General features: G+C 39.6%; 1 protein-coding gene and 1 long non-coding RNA gene across 2 annotated transcripts; both read left to right on the top strand.

The window, feature by feature from the left end:
* Positions 1-361: 361 nt before the first annotated feature.
* On the top strand, positions 362-17,054 carry ticrr (TopBP1-interacting, checkpoint, and replication regulator). Its single transcript, XM_044356861.1, has 21 exons — positions 362-1,419; positions 2,192-2,429; positions 3,142-3,380; positions 3,962-4,196; positions 4,915-5,053; positions 5,238-5,362; positions 5,574-5,777; positions 5,965-6,110; positions 6,402-6,502; positions 6,736-6,829; positions 7,266-7,348; positions 8,125-8,355; positions 8,585-8,672; positions 8,831-8,903; positions 9,446-9,577; positions 9,805-9,895; positions 10,044-10,102; positions 10,621-10,898; positions 11,267-13,520; positions 13,992-14,120; positions 16,024-17,054. Exons 1-21 carry the CDS (start codon positions 745-747, stop codon positions 16,137-16,139), a joined length of 5,730 nt encoding a protein of 1,909 aa, XP_044212796.1. The 5' UTR covers positions 362-744; the 3' UTR covers positions 16,140-17,054.
* A 1,504-nt stretch (positions 17,055-18,558) lies between these two features.
* Positions 18,559-20,102, top strand: LOC122986184. The gene is made up of 3 exons (XR_006404257.1): positions 18,559-18,592; positions 19,136-19,138; positions 20,021-20,102. It is a non-coding gene; the product is annotated as an uncharacterized LOC122986184 (long non-coding RNA).
* The last annotated feature ends 558 nt before the right edge of the window (positions 20,103-20,660 follow it).

Raw genomic sequence — 20,660 nt, 5'->3', positions numbered from 1 at the left:
GGGTAACTTGTGGAAACTTTGTAGGAAAACCTTATCAGACACATATTATTATTCAAATCTGAGTATTTTTAAGACATGTCTGGAGGGGGTCTTTAAAGTCCCTCTCCATTCTGTACATCTTGATATAAAAATGCACTAGTTGTTTAAAAGTTAAATGCAAGCGATGTCAGCCTATCATCGCGCCGCATGTTTGTGTCATATTTCATGTAGTACGTTGCTTCAGATTTGATTGATGGTGAATTTGGCCAATCAAAAGTTAGTATAAGGACTTGTGACAAATCACCATCTACTTTACTCCCTATTTTGGACCAATGAGATTATTGTTGCTACGGGATACGACCAATCGCAGTAAAGGGGTGGGTTCTTGTTCAAGGAGCGCGAACGGTTAAGGGACTAGCAGCTACGAGAAAATGGCGAGTACAGAAGAGTTTAGGTACGCGAATAGCGCTGTTTTAAAACTCTAAGAAGTCTTAATAATAGCCAAATAAGCTCGGGTGTGTTTCTTTACTTCCGTAGGTGTCAAGTTATTTCAAACAACGGCAAGCGTTCGACTTATGTCACACTAACTGAAGCTAATCAGGGTTAGCCTAGAAACATGAAGATAGCTAATGCCAGCTGCTGTAAATGGCGTCTCTGTGCCAACACACAATGAACGACCCGTCGGCAGGTCAGCATATTTACTTGGCTAATGAATCAATTTGATCAAGGCTGACCTGTTTTCATGGCTTATCGTTGAGGAACGGCATGGCTTTACACAACTTGGTCTTTGTTATCGATGTGGATTTTGGAGATCACGAGTCAGTCGACCAGCTGGAAGTCAGAAACCATCTCTTGAAACGAGGAATATTACAAATTCTGCTGCATTTCGGTTACAAGTATGGATTTGAGAAAGTGCGGTGGGGTTATAAATTCTTCCAATGTAAGACTGGCCGCAATGCCAGCCTCATATCAAGGGGATCAGACTTCAAGGAGCTTCTCCACAAAACGTTTGAGGACTTCGAAATAGAGTTTGACTCCAAGTTTGACATAAAGGATAAACTACGCAGTTCTCAGCTGAAGCAGCGATCCAATCAATCTGCTTCAGTCCAAAACGCACTCAAAGAAACCTTGCTGGACTTCCAGTGGGACAGACCAGACATCACTTCTCCCACTAAACTTTCCCTGAGGCCCAGAAAGTCGAGCCGGCCTGGAAAGCCCAGTGTTTCACAGGAGGATGATTTGTCAAGCAATGGGAGGAATGTGGTGTTTATTGTGTCAGAGTGTCCACGGACATGGACACAACTTGTGGACTACCTCTCTTTGAGAAACCATGGCGTGCATACAGATGTATCGGAGCACGTTATATCCAGGGGTCTTCACGACATGCTGGTTCAGCGACAGGTTGTGCTGCACTGGATTGACAGCAGATCACATGTACAGGTGAGTAAATCATGTAGTACTGTAGCATTCAAGAGAGTATTAGCATAAGCCACCTACAAAAAAAAAAAAACGAGCAAAACATGGACAAAGAACTTCACAACTATCTGTTTTACATAATGTAGTGAAAGAAGTTAACAAAACTGCATAATCTAACTATAACACAGCTATAAAGACTAGAAAAACATATTTTCAAGTGTATCACAGTATATACAGGCCACTGACATACCATTAGGGCTGAAAATAAGGACTATTTTCATTGTCATAAATCATGTCAATTATTTTCTCGATTAATCGATTAGTCATTTGGTCTATAAAACGTCAGGAATTGTGAAAAAATGTTAATCACTGTCACTCAAAGCCAAGAAAATATTCACATTTAAAAAGCTAAAACGACTACATACCATATATCCCAGCTCTAAACTACACATCATCTACTCCAGTATCCACTATGCCAAGTAACCCACTATGTAGAGTTAAGTTTTTATTCTGAGTAAAAGCCCAGAGAAATTGGTCACTTTTTTTGAAACCCACTGTGTGGGTGTAAAGAGTCAGTTTACTACCTGTATAGCAGCAATGGGACCATCAACGCTTGCGATAAATGGTATGTAGATGTTTTAAACAGCTGCACATGTCAAGACATTTAACCAAACTTAAGTCAGACTCTTTACCTTGTAACCAGTCAGTGTGAAGTTTAGAATGGTTATAAACATCAAAGTATTACTTGTTTCAATCCCTTTCACACAAGCAACTCTGACCGTTTGTCTTATTGCAGGTCATGAAGTGTGAGGACCATCTCGGCTCCAACAAGCTGTCTGAGGTTCTGGCACAGTTAGGTGGCAAAGTGATCCCAATGGTTGCCCTACTGAACCTCTGCTGCACCCAGAAGTCAGACTCAGGCTTCAGGAGAGAGACCTTTGCTTTCAGGTCCAGCATTGGATACCTGCTGTCATCTGAAAGGCTGCACTGCCTGGCTTTTCCTGTCACAAGGGGAGTTTTGCAGTTGGGGCAAGGTTGGTAACATTCAAAGGAACATTTATTAACATTTGGTACAATTAGACACACATGACTCTCATGTATCAGCATTACATTCAGGTCACAGAGGTAACCACTGGTTTCTCTAAAAGATTTTTAACTGGTGATGTTTGAATAACTCATAAGGTCATTTAAAAACACTTGCCGTTGTTCTGAAGGTATTTCCAGAATCCCTATCTGAATATAAAAAACATTATGTCCTCTGAATGATGAAAAAAAACATTTTAAGTCTGTCTCTTGTACCTCTGTTTCTGAATCACAACAAAGATGTCGAATGTATGCCAACACGTGAGAGACACAAACTGTTGCTAGACTCAGAAATACTTGAAAAAGTCCAGCTTTTATAACTGTTGATGTGATCTGTAGTTTAAATACTGTTATAAAATAATCATGAGACATTATACTGCATGTCCTTATTGTCTTTTCTATGTAATTTTTATATTTGCAGTTATTTATTAAACAGAGTGTAAAACAAATACACGTACAGATTTGAAAAACAAGAACATGGGGCTTTATATAAATATCTCATGTCAGTGGTAACAAAAAAAATAATAAAGATGATAGATACATCAAAATTCAATAACATGAGCAAAACACAAAATGGAAAAACAAGGGAAGTAAAACACATTAAACCTAGTGTTGGCAGAATGAAGAGCCGTTATTCACTTGTGTTACTCTTCACCCACCCAGGCGATATGACACAGAGCTGCGCCGTTATGGTAGAGCCAGTGTCTCGCAGACAGAGGCTTCTCTCAGAGTCGGTGGAAGTGTGTCTGAAAGGAGTGCTTCAGGGCTGGGACGCCTCATCACTGACACAGACCTCCACAGAGTCATGGGTGCTCCAGTGCTCCAGCAGCAGCAGCAGTGACCAGGGAGCTGCTGCCTTCCAGCATCTCCTAATGGAGCTCTCTACTCACGCTCTGTACATGGTGAGACGTCCAAACACAACAACAGTGCTAATTTTACACGAGATCCACCCACTAACAACACAGTAGTTAAAAACAAAGGGTGTTGGTGATGTCCTTTGCATTTTCTGAAACTTTTTTTTTTTTTTCAGATGTCATAAATATTAATAGTAGATGTTAGATTTTTGTGTCTGTCCCTCAGCATCGAGGGTTTTGCATTGGCATTCAAATGCATTTCTGAAAAGGCACATATGTTTTCCCACTTAGGAAAACAGGCAGCACTCTCTTCCAAACATGGAAAGTAGACATGGCAGGTTGAAGGACAGATGGTACACCGAAAAAACATCTTTCAACAAGTTTTTCTCAATAACTTTTAATTGCACCGAATGTCTAAAATTTATGGTAGTGTGACTAGAGGTAGATTGTTCCTTAAATCAAAGATTTTACATGCAGTAGCTCAGTGGATTACTGCATCATTTACACAAATACACAAGGTCCTGTTTTTAATCCTCCCTCTTTTAAGATCTTTTGTGTTGTGATGGTTCTGCACATTTACTGATTCACTTCTGCTGCTTTTTTTTTCCATCTTTCGGCCATTCCTCCAGTTTGCTGAGGTGAGAGACAGCGGTCTGGTGTCCTCGGCCGTCCTCTCCCCCTTGTCACACTTCACAGCTCTGCTCACCGTTCTCCAGCCTCAGATCACTCAGAACGACCAGCTCCTCACCTCCGAAATCGTCGCCCCTGCCACAGCTGAAAGCTCCTCCGATTTGCCAGATGTTGTGAGCAGCGTTCTGGGAGTAGTGTACGACATCATGGAGGAGGATGGTGATGGTATTGATGGTAAGGATAGAATTGTAATAATCAGGGTTCAAAATGTCAACCACATGACTCTGCCACCAAAGACAAAAGTATATGTTATCAAAAGGTCTGAGGGTAGGATATCAGAAACATTAATAGCTGTTCTGAACAGCCACACTTGAAGCCTGCCGTCTTAGAGAGGGAGAAGACACAATATTCTCTAAATATGGAGATAACCGCACACATTTTCAGACTGTCTCTCCTGGAACGCTTTCATAGTGTTAGGAACTCAGCCTGGTCCTCTGTTCCAAACCATGCACTGAGCTTGGCGTTGGTTTCAGTTAATTTGGTTTAATAAAAACACAGACAGAAACTAAACCAAAATTCTTCAGGGATGAGGTTTGTGATTCATTGTCCATGACAGTCTCAACAAAAGAGTTCCTCACTATCAGCACTATATCAAATTTCTTTTGATATTCTGTGTTTTATGTGTCTTCTTCCCTTCTCCTCTCTTGTCTCCATCTGTTCTCTCTGGCATCTGCCCTTGAATATGCTTATATTAGATAAGACCGGCCTTCTTGATGTTCCGCAGCCAGTTAATATGACAAACGACAACCTATGACTGTGACCACGACAACTGTTTTTCATTTCAAATATTTATGGTCCTCATCTATATGTGTGTCTTATTGAAATTGCAAGTAAGACACCAAAACCACTATATATGCCAGCTATTTATTGCTTTTTTTGCTTTATTCCTCAGACCAGCCAAACTATCATCCTGTTCCAGAGTGGGCCCAGCAGGAAGTTAGTCATTGTCCGCTGACAACAGGCGTATTGGAGAGTTGGTTCCCTCAGTCAGATCAGTCAGGAGTGAGCTCGCATTTAATGGAGTCATTCAGGTACGGGGAACTCTAATTTCACAATCTTTTCTTATTGATGACGACTATATTGTACATAGCAAGAGTTAAATAAAGGTTTACAAACAAGAATAATAAACGGAACCTACTGTGTAACGTACTCAATCTTGGTACAAATAGGTAACTGCTATTGTCCTGTTGTTGTATTTCTTATATTGTTGAGCAGGTTGCTGTATGCAGCGCCAGAGCAGAGAGAAGAGGAGGAGTCTGTCTTACAGCAGGAGCTGATCAGTGACCTGTCTGAACTGTATCAGACGTCTCAGGGTGCAAACAACAAGAGGGGCAAGAAACGTAAGAAAGTTTAATGCATATTTCAGTTTTTCTATGATGGTCATGACATTCAGAAAAGTATGGACATCCTTTAAGACAACAATTAAGTTAACTTTTTTTTAATTGTGAGAAAATGGGAGAAAAACATTCCTGTATTACCTTGTCAAAATAACTTGAGGGAGAGCAGCACATGTTAATTTTCTTGGTGTCATTGTCCTTCTTCCGTCTGCAGGTGGCGCCCAACGCACTCCAGTGAAACAGAAGATGAAGACGATGAGCCGCTCCTTGCAGATGCTGAATGTTGCACGGCTCAATGTGAAAGCTCAGAAGAACCAGGCTGAGGCTGAGCAGCAGGGGGTGGAGGTCAAGGGTCCAGATAGACAGGGGAAGAGACGGTCAAGTGACAGAAACAAACCTGGAGGAGCCAACACCATCTGTGAGTGTCTCTGTCAAAACGTCAAAACGCTACTATGTGTCTGACCTTTCAACTCCAAGGAGGCACATAGAAGCTAGTTTTGTTATGTGCAAATAAAAAATCTACATTATGTTTATTGATAAAGTGAGTAATTCATTCATTCTAATAAAGTAACAACTCAAATAATGCATCTTCTCCCTTCGCCCAGGTTTCACCAGTGAGGCAGAGTTGCTGTCTCATCTGAAATCCAGTTATGAGAAGACCGTGGCAGAGAGAGACTCGTCCCTCCTCACTGATGTCCAGCAGCTCCTGTCTGCTGTGAAAACCTTCCTTGTGGCAGAATCCGACCTGGAGGTGAAACACATATATCTTTACATGTATTTTAAGATCCGTCCTCTAAGCAGACTGGTTATTCTTATTTAACAATGGGTTAATTGATAGATGGTTATGCTACACAATTGTAGATGAAATATATTGTCATTTCAGTTGTCCATAAATGTCAGTTGGTACATTTTTGTAGATGGCCAGATTGTAGCGTTCACATTTATAAGCTCAGGAGAATTTATTTCATTAAACAAAATACATTAAAGCCCGATAGAACAATTGGATTGTGATTAATTTACATGTGTAACATTTGCTTTGCAGGTGAAGACTTCACTGTTCGTCCAGCAGCACCTCCTGAAGACCAGCAAATCAATCAGGCAGCTCTACGGCACAGCTGCTGATGTTGAGAGCAAAGTCAGAGAGTGAGTGCTTTCTATTTCTGTGGGTTATCTTGTTTTGAGTCAGCAAAACACATCAAACTGTATGGATCAGCCACTTAAACCCCTGGCTCTCTCCCAGATGTAAGACGTGTGCTTGTGTGTAGACGTTCATGTGTGGCTGGTCAATCCTGATAAATGAAGGTTAATAAAGTCATTTTACTCCACAGTTGAGTCAGTTATATTTAGGTGTCAGTAACACAAGTTGTCTCCTGTAGGTGCCAGCTTCAGGCGTTGTTAAGGTTGGAGTTGTGCAGACTGTTCTCCTCAGAGCAGACTGACTCACTGGATGCTGATCAAATGGCAGAGGAGGTAGGATACTCACTATTGATTACTGCTTGGTGCAATTGTAGTTTTCTTTTGTAACGGCAAAGATCAGGAAAGTAACTAATAGTTTTCCTCTTAAAGTTGGCACTGTCACTCTTCTGCAAGCCACACTGTGAAAAAAGGTTGTTTTCAGACAAAGATGCTCTTGGAAACTGTATTTAGCTGGTTGTTGTTGTGCATTTTCTTAGACTGAGACAGTAAACAAGATGGAACTTTTGTTTACTTGTTTGAATGGAAACTGACCATATTAAATTAATTCCCTCAGTAAATCACCATAAACTAATGTTAGATTTTATTGAAAGATTCCAATATTTAATATATTTTTATTTACAACTTGAAACCGGTTTATGTCTGTTTTGATCTCCATTGACTGCACAATAGCAAAACAAACCAATGAATTCAAACTTCTCCTGTTCCTCAGGTGGCTGAAATGCTCAGGATTATCTCCCTAACGAAAGACCCAGTTTGCTTAGCAAGGTTCCTTCAAGACGAGGTCCTCCCAGGGTAAGTGTTTTAGGCTGCAGGAATGTGATCTTTTTTCTTTTTTTTCCGAGTTTCCTGCAGTGTTAACCTAATTTGCCAACACACCTTGCTGCATGATTGCCTTAAATCTTTTACTGATGCTAGCAGCATGGCTCTAGGGATGGTAATGTCAGCTGGTCGGTCTGTTTGTTGGTCAGTCGGTTCACCACTTTGGTCCAGATTAAAATATATTTCAACAACTATTTGATTGGTCACCATGAAGTTTTCTACAGACGTTTGTAGCTCCCAGACAATCTTAATAACTTAAGTGATTCCCTGACTTTGCCTATACAATATCTCCACCATGAGGTTGACATTTGTGCCTTTGTGTGAAATGTCTCAGTTATAGGATTGCTATGAAATTTGGTATAGACATTCATGTTCTCCTCAGCATGAATTGTAGTGAAGTTTAGTGGTGCCTTAACTTTTCATCTAGCACCATCATCAGGTCAAACTGGTTCATGACTAAATACTAATTCTCACCAATTCTGTACTTTGTGTTTATTGCAAACTATCAAAGCTAACACAGTAAACTAAGATGTATGTTAGATTGCTGTTGTTGGCATTCAGCTCAAATCACTGCTGTGCCTAATGCAGCCTCACTGAGCCACTAGCATGGCTGTAGGCTCTTAGTCTTGTTACAAACAAAACCGATGAAAAATGCCAAGTTTGAATGCCAACTTTGTGCATCTCAGCCTCCGTATTGAATTGTAATTGGAAACACTGATTTTAACAAAAGCCTTTCTGTGTCATGCCAGGTTCCTGACAGCTGTCCCCAGGGTGCTTGCAGATATTTACCACAGTCTGGGCACTCAGCTCCCTGAGGCCTTGGTGGCTGTTCTGCCAGCTGACTTCTTCAGTGACGAGTCAGTTGCCAAGGACAGCGTTTCTCCTTCGGCCTCCTCACCTCCCCTTTCCACACACAGCCTGGTTTCAGATGGCAGAGATCGCCTGCAGGACCTGCGAAATCGCTCAGCCAACAAGAGGAGGTGAGGGGAGGCTGCATGTTAGCTGAAAAGACACTGTTTTTGGTTGGAATTGAAAACGATGAGATACTACAACAACATGTGACATTTAAGTGAAGATAATGACGAATGTTGCTCATTGAATGTTTGCTTTCTCATTGGATTAATAGCAATTATATGATGAAGCCATGATCCATAAATTTGGAGGGAACATGTGCGAGATTTAAGGATTGTGTCTTTTTTTTTTTTTCAGGAGTGGGATGCTGACTCGTCATCGCAGTATGACTGAATCATCACAGAGTCTACGTCAAATAGAGATGCCTAAAAAGACTACAAGAGCTGTAAGATAATTAAACACTCTCGATATCTCATTGGGGTTACAATTAAACCTAATGTTTGCATTTTAACCTGCTTAGCATTATCCAAACAGCATGTCAGCTGTTTTAAAATTGTTCTCTTATCCAGTTTGTCTCACCTGATTTATTGTGTTTTTCATTAGTCAAAATCAAAGGTCTGTGTTGCTTTGGAGAAACATGTTGAAGAGCCACAACCTCAGAAACAAGAAACACAAGGTATGTTCTGTTTTATATCTAACTTGATCAAATCCCCGGCACTAAACCTTTGGCTACTCCACACAAAATCTACTTTTTGAACATAAAAATTAGCCTCCGTTGGTTAAAAGTTTGTAGTTTCCTCCTTAATTAAGAACACTGACTGCGGTCAGCTTGAATTCATTTGATTGGTTTCATCCACAGAAAACTTAAACCACTCCCCTGCTGTTGATTGGTTTGCTCAGTATGTTTTAATTACTCATAGATCTGTCAATATGTGGCTAAATATACTACTTCTGATGGCCCTTTGAAGAGGGAAAGACTTTGTAACTAACTGAATTCAAACTGACCTCAGCTTCTCTGCAACAAAGTAGCAAACTACAAACTCTTTTTAGGGAGGAGAGTCATACTCTAAAGATAGATTTTGGGTGGAGTATTACATAATACCAATGTGACACTTTGAAATTCGTTTAAAGCAAAAGCCTGCATGAGGAATAGTGCAGTAGGCATCACCATGTTGACATGAGAGTCCTAAATAGAGACCTTGTTCTGATTGTCCACAGAGGTCACCAAGGTGAGGAGAAACCTGTTCAACCAAGAGATTGTTTCCCCCTCGAAGAAAGCCAAGCTGCCGAGGAGCCAGTCTGTGTCTGCCGTGGAAGGATTGAAACGCAAGCGATCACATGAGTCTGAAGGTAAAAACAGCCATTATTGTGAGTTAATTTAAATAAAAACTGTAGTAAATGAAGGAATGAAAGCTAACAAGACAACCTTGATACTCAAGTAATCCCGACTAGATTAACAGAAAGGAAGAAGCTTAGTGTATTTTCTTTATGATAGGAGTTTATATTTCGCCACACATCGGTTTCAGTTATCTTGATATTTTTATCAAATTATCTCAATGGAAATTCTTCCTTTTCAGAGAGACACAAACTTATAACAAAGAAAGTGTGTGAAACACCCGTCCACAAACAAGTGTCCAGTCGGCTCCTCTATCGGCAGAAAATGGGAAGGTATGTTTATTCATGAATAGCTTGCCTTATTGATTTTATTAAAGTATTTATTCACATTCCTCTTAAGATATTTGTTGCATTATTTGCAATTGCCAACCACTGTAAATTAGGAATATTTACTGTTGTATTTTTGACAATCATTTTTCAGGAGATCTGTCCCAACTGAGGACTGCATTGTGGAAGAATCCCCAGTAAAACCTGCAGAAGGTATTTTACTGAAACCGGAAATTTTTGTTCTTTTTCCACCACACAAGATATGTACATGAATGTATTGATTATAATCTATATTTGTCTTTTTTTATGAGTAAACAAGAAAAGTAGGTGTTGTCTTTTTGAAATGAAGTAATGAGAGATACAAGCACAGCAGGAGTCGGTATTACAATATTGATTTATTTACAGTGTAATGTATTTTATATAAAATTGCACAGAAAATATATTTCTAAGTAAAATAGCTCACATTATTTTAAAAACTTAATCCTGCTAGAAACAAATTGGCTTCATGAAATATATTTCTTTAAAAAAAAAAAATAAACATAGCATTTAACATTTCTAGATGCTTTTCAATTTTTATTTTGAATGACTTGACACTGGTATATTGCAATTAGAAAACATTTTATAGTTTTTTATTCCCTTTGACATTTTGACTATTTGATTTGACCTTTATAAATGTGTTGAACGATATGAAGGTGATTTATAGCCTTCCTCTTGTTTTGATTTTGTTGCAGACTTAAGAAGGAGCCCAAGGATAAAGAAGTTTGCTCGAAGACACTCAAACATCTTCTATTCAAGTTCTCAACCTCGCTCCCGCAACTTGGAAAGGGCTCTCTCTGCGTCCCAGCTCACTCTCAGCGACAGTAAAATCAGCAGCGTTGATGTAAAAACTGTTCGGTCTCCCATGCGACTCCTTTTCGGGGCGGCTGCTTCTCCCGGTCGTCCTTCTACCTCCGTAGAGTCAACAAGGGCCACCAGGACACGGTTGTCCACAGACTCTAGTGTCTTTGAGGTGAGTTCTTCATTTCATAATGTAGTTTATTCAACACATTACATGTAGCTGTACTTAATACGATTTCTTCCACATTTTGTAAAAACAAGTGCAGAGTGGATTCTTTCATTTTCATAATTTAATTTTCCTTCATGGGTCGTTAAAACCTCAATTTAATTACAGTATCTATGTGTTCATTCTTCCATCTTCTCATCATTATAATATGCTTAACTATTCCCTTGACTAAGTTATGTGATTTTCCTGAATATTAATACTAAAAAAGAATTACAGTAAGTGTTTGTACTGTACAAGGATACATTTTAAAATATGTATCTGTGTTGAACCTGAGTTGAATTTAAGTACTTTATTTTGTTTATTTCATTTTACAGAGTCCAAACAAAACACCAACAAAGTCACCCGGCAAACGTGGACGAGCCTTTCATGGAAACACAACACCCAGGACTCCCAGAACCCCCAGAACCCCAGGAACCCCTAAAACCCCACCTTCATCCAGGATGCATGTTCTCTCTGTTGCAGAGAGCCCTGTCGCAGGAAGCTCTCGTGAGCTTGGTATGGCTTTGAGAGGCAGTCCTTTCAGATCTCCAGCCAGAAAGACTCTTGTGGTAGCGACACCTACTAAGCTAAGCCCTTTGGGGAACTCGCTGAAGGGTATTCTCAGGACTCCGGTGAAGGCTGTGGTTGAATGCAGCTCTTCATCTGGATCACATTTACTCAACAGCCCAGTGTCCAGGACTCCCAAAAAGAGCGTCACATGGTCTCCATCGCCACGAAAATGTAGAATGGCAGACAACATTGTTAATTTCAAGGTGCCAGAGTCGCCGCACATTGCATCTCGCAGTTCTCCAAGACTGCTGAAGACAACTAACAAGTTCAGCAGTCCTGTCAAAAGCAGCAACAGCAGAACTGACATTTTCAAGACCCCAGAAAAGTTATCTCCGACAGGGCGTAGCTTTTCCTGTCAAGTAACCCTGTTAAAGCTTTCAGAAAATGTAAATAGTGTTTTTTTGACACCGGAAAAAAATCTGAGGTCTTCGGAAAGACTTGACAGCAGGATGAAAGCACCTTTAAAAGACAATAAGAGTGACAATCTACTAGAAATGCCTCCTTCACAATCCACCCCACCTCTAGACTACCACAACAACAATACAGCTCAAACCAAGACTCCCAGTCCTACTCACCAAATGATTACTCGCTCTGGACGAACTCCAGGCAAAAGTTCAAACATTGCTTCCCCATGTAAGCTGTTGTTTAAACCAGTAGGAGGTAGTACAGTTTCAGAAGGATCAGATAGTTCACTTAAGTCTCCAGCAAAGTCCCCGACAAGAACGAGGTCTGCTCAAGGTGTTAAAACCACCAGACATAACTTAAGATCCCAGTCTAATGAGAACGCTTCCTCCAAACTAAACACAGAATCCAACTTTTCTGAGAACTGCGACCTTGTGGAAAAGCACAAGCGGTCAGACACAATAGAAGAAGTACAGGCTGAACCTTCGCAAAACTCTGAAACCGACTCGAGTTCCAATACAGATTCACAGCAGTTTAACTCCTCACATTTCAACTCCGCCTCCACGGACGACGACAGTATGGACATTGTTGATGCGGCAGTTGTAAAGACGCAGTTTAGCGGAGGGCTCAAGATGAATATCAGCTTTTCACGGAAGCCTTCAAAGTCCAGTGAAGACTTTTTGTCAGACATAGCTTCTCCTAAACCACGTGCGCCACAACAAGGCACACCCGGGCGAAGCTACGGCTTCCGGCAGACCCCTGACCGCCAACAGAGGGAGGCTGCTGCTCGTTTGGGGTACGCTAACGATTCTCCTCGATTTTCAACCCCTAGAGGCCCCTCCAAACTGAGTCGACAGAAGTGTATGGGTACACCGAACCCTCTGTCTTATCAAGTAGAAATGGAAATGCAAACATCGGGACTGCCCAAACTCAAAATCAAACGCACAGACTCCATGAACGCAGGTGATTTGGTCACTGATGGTCCTCGATCGGGAACTCAGAGCCCTTTAGTTGGTGTGAAACCTTCTCAGCTGGAAAGCTCTTTGGCTTTGTTCTCTAAACATAGAGATCCTGGTTGTGTCTCACCATCCATCTGTACTCATGTCACCCCAGCCAAGAGCACGCCTGGAAAAGGCGGAAGCGTCCAAACTTACATTTGCCAGTCTTACACCCCTACACACCATCCAGCGGGAACCATGTCTCCTGTGACTGCAGAGATCATCCCCTTGACCCCTTCACCTCAGAGCGTAGGAAAAGTGACCCCAGACAACCTCAACAGCTGGCCTCGGAGGAAGAGAGCCCAGATCGGTGTGGTTGGAGGAAAGGATCGCGGCCTGAAGGGGGAGCCGCTGCTGGAGGAGCTCCTGGAGGAAGCTGAGCTTGGAGTTAGCAGGTTGCAAGACACAGAGGACACCGATGAGCCCTCAAGCAACAGAGCTGCAGTTTTAGCTTTGACTTCCAAACAGTCGCCTCCAGTCGGAGCAGATGCATCTCCTCTCTCTCCACGGGAAGACTTGTACTGGATAGAGAAGCTAGCTCAGCAGGCTGACTGCACTCATCCTCAGACAGCTGAAGAAGAAATGATGTGGACAGCTGGAAATGGAGATGTCAAGTCAAGTAAGCTGATGATTGGCAACACAAGTTCACAACACAACTCTGTAACACAACTAGAGTCTTAATGAGCTTTAAAATGAGAGATTCAGGATTACAACTAAGAATTGTTTCATTGTTGACCTAAAACAGTTTTAGATTATAACCAGTGAGTGTATAAAACAAAATAAAGCCAGCAAATATTCACAGCTTCATTGTAAATGTTGAATAATTTAAATTCTGATCAATTATCTTTCTAACAATTGACTAATTTTTGTGCAAGATCCACCATTTAAACTGAATGTAGTATCCATGCATTAAAAAAATATTACTGTATTATAAAAAAACATCCAATGAACACAGTTTTTAAGAGATTAAATGATAAATACAAAGTTTCATTTTTCTGAAATAGATGCATTAAGTTTATAATGCACCTTTTTTAACAGTATGCTGCAAGTTGCAGTAATTTAATCACAGCTGTCTTCTACATTTTGACAGTTGCAACTCCTCCCAGCTCTAAAGTGAGGAAGCCGGTGACAGCGAGCGGGATTTTGGCCCTTACTCACTCTCCGATGTTGTTCAAGGGCAGAACAGGCTCTGCTGGCAAGAGAACTCCACACTTTAAAGGTAAGAAGTTCAATGTTTGTGGTGTTTTCATTTTTGGCAGTTCATTAAAAGCACAGTCTGTCTCCCAAATGTCAATAAACAAATCTTCACATCCACAATATTAAAATGGGACTTGTAGGATATCACTAGACACCCAACTAAAGTTATTCAGGTTTATGTATATTCATTATGTGTATATATATCAGTAATATTATAAATGTTGTGGTAAAACAGGTGTATTACTACTTTTTTTTCCCAATTACGATTAGATGGGAAATGTACTATATATAAGTCAAACTCTATACACGGTGGTGCCAACTGGTCAGACCTGAACTACTTTCCTTAAAGAGTCTCACCCATATTTCTCATTGAATGAGCACTAATGTAGCCGTGGCTCTCTGGACTGACTGTGTTCAGACTGTTTGACTGGGGAATTCCTTCTCCTTTTGTCTTTATTCTAAATTTTTTAACTTGACTATTCAATTTTGATTATTTTGTTTTGTCAAAAAAGATAAAGTTAACAATAGTGAGTTTATTCCAGTGTCTGGATCGTCTCTCTATTCATGATACTTCAGTTTCTCAGTCGATGCAACAGCCTGCATAAAATAGTTTTTAATATTAGAGGTAGATTTAGATATTGATGATGCTTCAAAAAAGACAAAAAAAGCTAATGATATATTTAGTCAGAGTCTGTTTTATTTCATTTTATGTACTTAGATTTCTTTTAAATTTTGTAGATGTTATTGCGTTATGACGTCACCAATATAAAGATTAACATGTGACGTCATCCAACAACTTTTCGAGCCGGCTTTAGCTACTTCCTACTGAAAAAAGTTGGCAACGTCTAAACATTTGATTTATAAGGTCAAAATTCAGCATTTGTATTACCGAAGCAGGAAACTGTCTGGTGAATGCCAGAACCTGACTGGCTCTTTGCCAACCTGCCAGCAGATAAAAAAAAACCCAATAAAGGAAAATGAAGTGTATATTCTGAAAATACACTTTACACAAAGGTATTCTGAAAAATTAGAAGACACTAGATGGACAAAAGTATATGGACACAGTACTGTTGTCTCCTATTTGGGGAAACAGTTTGGAGAACATCCTTTCCTGCTTCATTATGAGCGTCACTGCACACAAAATCAGCCCATGAAATAATGTTTCCCAGTTTGGTTTGGAAGAGTTCGACTGTCCTGCACGGTGCCCTGACCTCACCTCCATCCAACACCTTTCAGTGTTTCCCCTGGAATTTTTTTCAGGCCTGGTGGTACACACCAAAAAAACCCCTAAAGGGACGAGGCACATGGGATGGCATATTCGTGCGGTCGGCTTCGGTCAGGTGGCGCAGCAGGTGGTCTGCAATTTATATTTGCATTCAAATTTTTGTTTGCTTGGTATATTCAAGACTTAAAACAAAGTGGTCACAAGGAGAGAATGACTTAATAAGCTGCATTTATTGCTTTAAAATAAGCTGCCCCTCTCCCTTTTTGGAGCAAATCGTTGATATATTTGTTCGTCCGTCACCCGCGTCAGAGCTTTATCTCGTTTTAGGCGGTGCCGTGCTCACGTTAGCTAACCTGAATCCCATACACTCTCACGCTCGCTTTGCAGTAATTTAAAGGGACTCTTGATAGCAGTGGCACTCGCATCACATCAAGGGTTTCCCAGGCAACGACACAGGTTGACTCACATTTCGGAACAGTGTCGCACAGAGGCTCCCAAACGCTATTTATTATTGATTTCCTGAATAAAAGGATATTTGGTGTTATTTTTGGCATTCAAAAAAAATATTTTTTGGCCCACCAGGCCTGTACAATTGTAGGGGTAACGCTGTCTTTTGTGACAAACTAGAACACTTTTGAAAACTGACATCACCCTAACTGTAAGTTTACTAACCTACGTCTTAATTTCCTAAATGTCGTAGATGAAGCTGCATCAGAGAGGAGGATGGAGATTGATGTGGAGGTGTCTCCCTTCAGTCAGCCGATGAGACGCTCCACCACGGGGAAGACCTACAGCAGGAAGAGACTGCTTTCCTGAATCACACCATCCATCCTTTTGGCAAGCAAAGCAAAAGCAAATCAGCCCATTCTGTGTTTAACTGTGAAGCCTCCAGCCTTTCTTAGACATATTTTGTCAGCTGCGCTTTTGATGGCAGATCTGAAAAGACGTCTTTCAAGTACCGCTTCAAAGGTTTGCTGGATGAATGTCCCTTTCAGGCTCCTCCGTCAACACTTTTTGGCCTTGATATTCTCTCTTCTTACCAGTGGCTTTTGTTTTACTCTGGACATTTTAAGACTTATGATTTTAGGTAAGTTTCACACTGAGGTTTTAAACTCTTGAAGAGTTTCAGTTTATTAAAATGTCCTTTAATTGTTCCTATTGATGATTTTATCGTTAAAAGTGTGCCATGTTTCCTGCTCGGGTCTTTCTGAAGCTAAAAATTTGGAAAATGGTCATATTATGTAATCAGCCATTTTACAATCAAGTCAGAGACTAAATGTATTGATATAAATACTATTCATGTTTATTTATTAGTTTGTTTGGTTTTTTTCTGTCATAAAATTTGCTTTTAAATAAAAGGGAAGCATTGAAAGAGGGGAGGATTTATTCAGAATGTAAATATGTTAATGTTGCCAAAGTCTTTTGTAAATATCTGTTTTCTCAATTACTTTACTGGAAATGTTTGGGTTTTTTGTGTGTTACTCCACTTTGCCTCAATTCACAAGTGAACATTTTCTTGTGCGGTATATATATATTTTTGTTATTTTCCATTTCATCAAACTGTTGACACTATAAGCAATACAGTCCACACATGTCATCATTTCCCCCCCCACCAGGCCACAAACAAAAAAAACACCAACAAAAAGCAAAAGGAGCATTTTCAATTATACACAATGAGAAGATTATGTCTTTATCAACAGTCTATTAAACTTGTTTTTTTAAATAACAGAACATCTACTCTGTCTAGGTTTTGTATTTTCCAAATATGTGGTAAAAAATGACAGAAAATCATATAAAGTTTGTCCACAATTTTTGTTTTCCAGTGAACATTTTAATCAGATTCTCTTTGTCTTTGAGTGCGACTTTTATTATTTCCATTTATCAGCTGCCAGCAAATAAAAGGAAACCTGATACTTTCTCCTTGTATCCAACCACCTGTTCAAAGGTCGGCACTCCAAACGCACACAGCTCCTCATGAGCTGTCAGCAGGTTGGACTTTAATTACTGTTGCACATAGAAAATCACATTTTAATAACTGTCAATAACATTTTATAACCCAGTTTATTATCGTGAACTTGATTGTTTCATCAGAGCTTCTAGTTGTTTGGGAGTTAAGTTGTGCGGATACCATTATTTACTGTTAGTCATGAGATCGGCTTGGCAGTCAGGCACCAGTTGTTTGCTATATAATAAGATAAGGTGACAGAGCTCTGATGGGTGCACTGAGTTGCTCTTGAAGCCAGAAAGTGTTCCTGGTTTGGGGTCATGCAGGGCCGATTCAAGTCATTCTAGGGAATCTAATCACTCGTCACACCCTGATTACTCATCGTTTATATCCATCCAGGATATGTGACTTCAATAAACAATTTGCTGATGATTAAGATAAGTAGTAAAGGGGATACATACTTCTGATAATATAAGAGTTTTTGTACTTAATCTGCATAAATAGGTAGAGTTTTGTTTAATTTGTTTATCAAAGTAAAATAACTTACATCAGCTGTTTCAGTGTTGTAAAACAATAAAGCAACTTCAAGTGTAAATGAGGTGAATATATTTTATAGGCACAATAGATTTACAACTGAGTGGGTGTTTTTCTCAGTAACCGTCATTCACTTTGTTTCTTGCAGCCAGTTAAAGTCCAGCAGAGTAGTTCAGTAGTTTCCTTTAACCAACAGGTTTGTTTCAGTCTTTGTTTCAGTTATACCCCATGTGTTGTAAACTAATTCCATTTCCTGCAGAAATACAAAGTGAACTTTGACCAGAGTACTGTATGACCACTATTTCATCTTTAATCCACAGATTACTGAATTATCCTCCATAAGGAGCTCAGGCCCTGAACATAAAACAGTATGGCCTCTGTCTGATCACTGGTGACTGTCTGCAACAGCAGACTGGACAGATCTGATTACTGACCACTACCGAATTAATACAAATTAAAAGGGTGTGTTTGCTGGAAGCAAATGATAAAAATAAGACACAACAGGCCTCATGAGAGAGCAGTTTAGTATTTTTATCCTAAAACTGAGCAGTGGTGGAAAATAACGAGGCTCATTTACTGTACTTGTACTTGAGTATTTCCATGATGATACTTCCACTCCGCTACATTTCAGAGGGAAATATTGTACTTTCTACTCCACAATATGTATTTTGCAACTTTAAAGATTTGACACAATGGATAATATAACAAGCTTTTAAAATAAAACACATTGTTAAAGATGAAACCAGTGGTTTCCAACCTTTTTGGCTTTTGACGTCTTACAAAAAGCAGTGTGTAGTCGGGGTCACATTTCAGATGTTTATGAGTTGTTAACAGCTCCACCAAATAGTGATTTTTAATAATTTAATAAAATAAAATAATTTATTTTAATAAGACCAATTCAATAAGGAAGAGATATACAGTACGATGTGAAAGTTGCCATTAAGAGCTTAATAAATAAATAGGAACCAATGCCTCCAAAGTGTTTCTCCTGTTGTGAAGAAAGAGGAAATTCAGCTCAAACCACATTATATCTGCTGATGACAGGACAATGGTGTTGATGATGAAGAGTCTGTATACTGGGAGGAAGCCAGACTACTGGCAGCTTGGTGTTTGGCCCAATGTAGAAAAGACTAAAGAAATGCTAATAGACTTCAGGAGGGAAGTCTATTTACTGTGTTCATTCGAGTGCTTCTTGCATGAGGCCCAATGTTTAATATTTATTTTAGTATAAATAATCATAGCAGAAAAATGTGTGTGAGATCAGTGAACTGTTACATTTGCAGGGCACTGATCCAGCTGTCTAAACAGATGTGCTGTCAATCTGAACTCAGAGTAGGTCTTTAATAAAAATAAATAAAAACTATACCAGAGTGATAAAGCTCAGATTTTGAAAGATTCTCAAATACTTTTTTATTTTCTAAAGATACTGGTCTTGTGAATGCTGAAGGTTGCTCGGAGGTCACAGTTGACCTACTTTGTGTTAACATTTGTGATATCCAACCGAGTCACTAGGACTAAGGGACCTATAGCGGCCCCTAATCGTCCATAAGTAAAGTCAAATGAGTCGTGACGCATCGCAATGAGGAAGTTGCAGCAGCTCTTATGGTTTGAATGACTGGTTAACCTTGTGATGAGTCTCGACGCAGAGAAGGTTTACTTGTCTTTGTTGAGAGGACAAGATGAGGGACTTCATGGTGAGTTTTCGGGCTGTGGGGTAATACAATACTGTTAGTCGGTGTGATGTGAAGCTTTCCGCTACTGCAGCCTGTCACACTGGTGTCCTTCAGCATTCACTCCACGCACCTCTCCACCACTGTCAAGCTGCCTACAATAAGCAAAGTGACTTCCTGTACCAAGCAGCTTTCACAGTAAAACCCACTCTGATGATTTTTAGAGTGTCAGAGAAAATTATTTCAGAGGAATAACATTTAGATATACAGTACTGTGGTACTGAGTTTAAAGTAAAGTGAGGATGCTTTCAATAATAATGCCATGAATGTTTTTTATTAATCAATTAACTTCATACAAATTGAAGTAAACAGAAAAAGGCCAAATAAATTTAAAAAAAACAAACAAAACAAAACTTGTGCCCACTCTTAACCAAGCAGTGTCTAATCAGTAAATTGTAATAAAAGTGAGAAGCTTTTAAACCTGTCTGGCTTTTGATGTCTTACAAAAAGAAGTGTGTAGTCGGGGTCACATTTCAGATGTCCTTGAGTTGTTAACAGCTCCACCAGATAGTGATTTTCCCTCTAAATTTCTCACATGGTTTTATTTCAATAAATATTCAAATGAGCCAATATTCCCCTTTGGAGGGGCCTGACTCCTCGGTTGGGAACCACTGGACTAAACTATCTAACTGTATATAAAGTAGGTCAAACTAGCTCCACCTCCAGCAGCTACAACAGTAACATGCTGCTTTCAAACTGATGCTTCAGTATTAATAACCTAGTGATGTCATATATAATAATATATCAGTCAGACAGTGAAGTAGGAGACATCTTGTGTCCAGCATGTAAACTTCTGAAAAGAAATATATTTGGATATTTATAGATTCTTGAATTTTTAATGAGGGAGAAGGAGTAGATTTTAAAGATTTTAATGTAATAATTACACTTTTTTGTGGAAAAACCATATCAGACACACATTATTTGATCCAAACAGAGTATTTTATATGTCGTAATAAATGTCTGGAGGTGATCTTTAAAGTAGGATTTTTCATGCAGGACCTTTACTTGTAATGGGGTTTTTATATCGCTGTTCTGGTACTTTTACTTAAGTTAAGGATCTGAATACTTCTTCCAGCACTGATTTAGATAATGGCAGATTTTATTATATTGTTTTACATGCACGTACCT

This window comes from Thunnus albacares, chromosome 7 (genome assembly GCF_914725855.1).
Source record: "Thunnus albacares chromosome 7, fThuAlb1.1, whole genome shotgun sequence".
In the NCBI taxonomy this organism is placed as follows: Eukaryota; Metazoa; Chordata; class Actinopteri; order Scombriformes; family Scombridae; genus Thunnus; species Thunnus albacares.
This window is presented reverse-complemented; position numbering and strand designations above follow the sequence as displayed.

Excerpts from the sequence above, each read along its gene's own strand:
- ticrr (XM_044356861.1), top strand. The coding sequence starts at position 745 with ATGGCTTTACACAACTTGGTCTTTGTTATCGATGTGGATTTTGGAGAT. Across the intron at positions 8,673-8,830 it reads CTAAAAAGACTACAAGAGCT|TCAAAATCAAAGGTCTGTGT; the intron begins GTAAGATAATTA and ends GTTTTTCATTAG. Across the intron at positions 14,121-16,023 it reads GAGAACTCCACACTTTAAAG|ATGAAGCTGCATCAGAGAGG; the intron begins GTAAGAAGTTCA and ends TAAATGTCGTAG.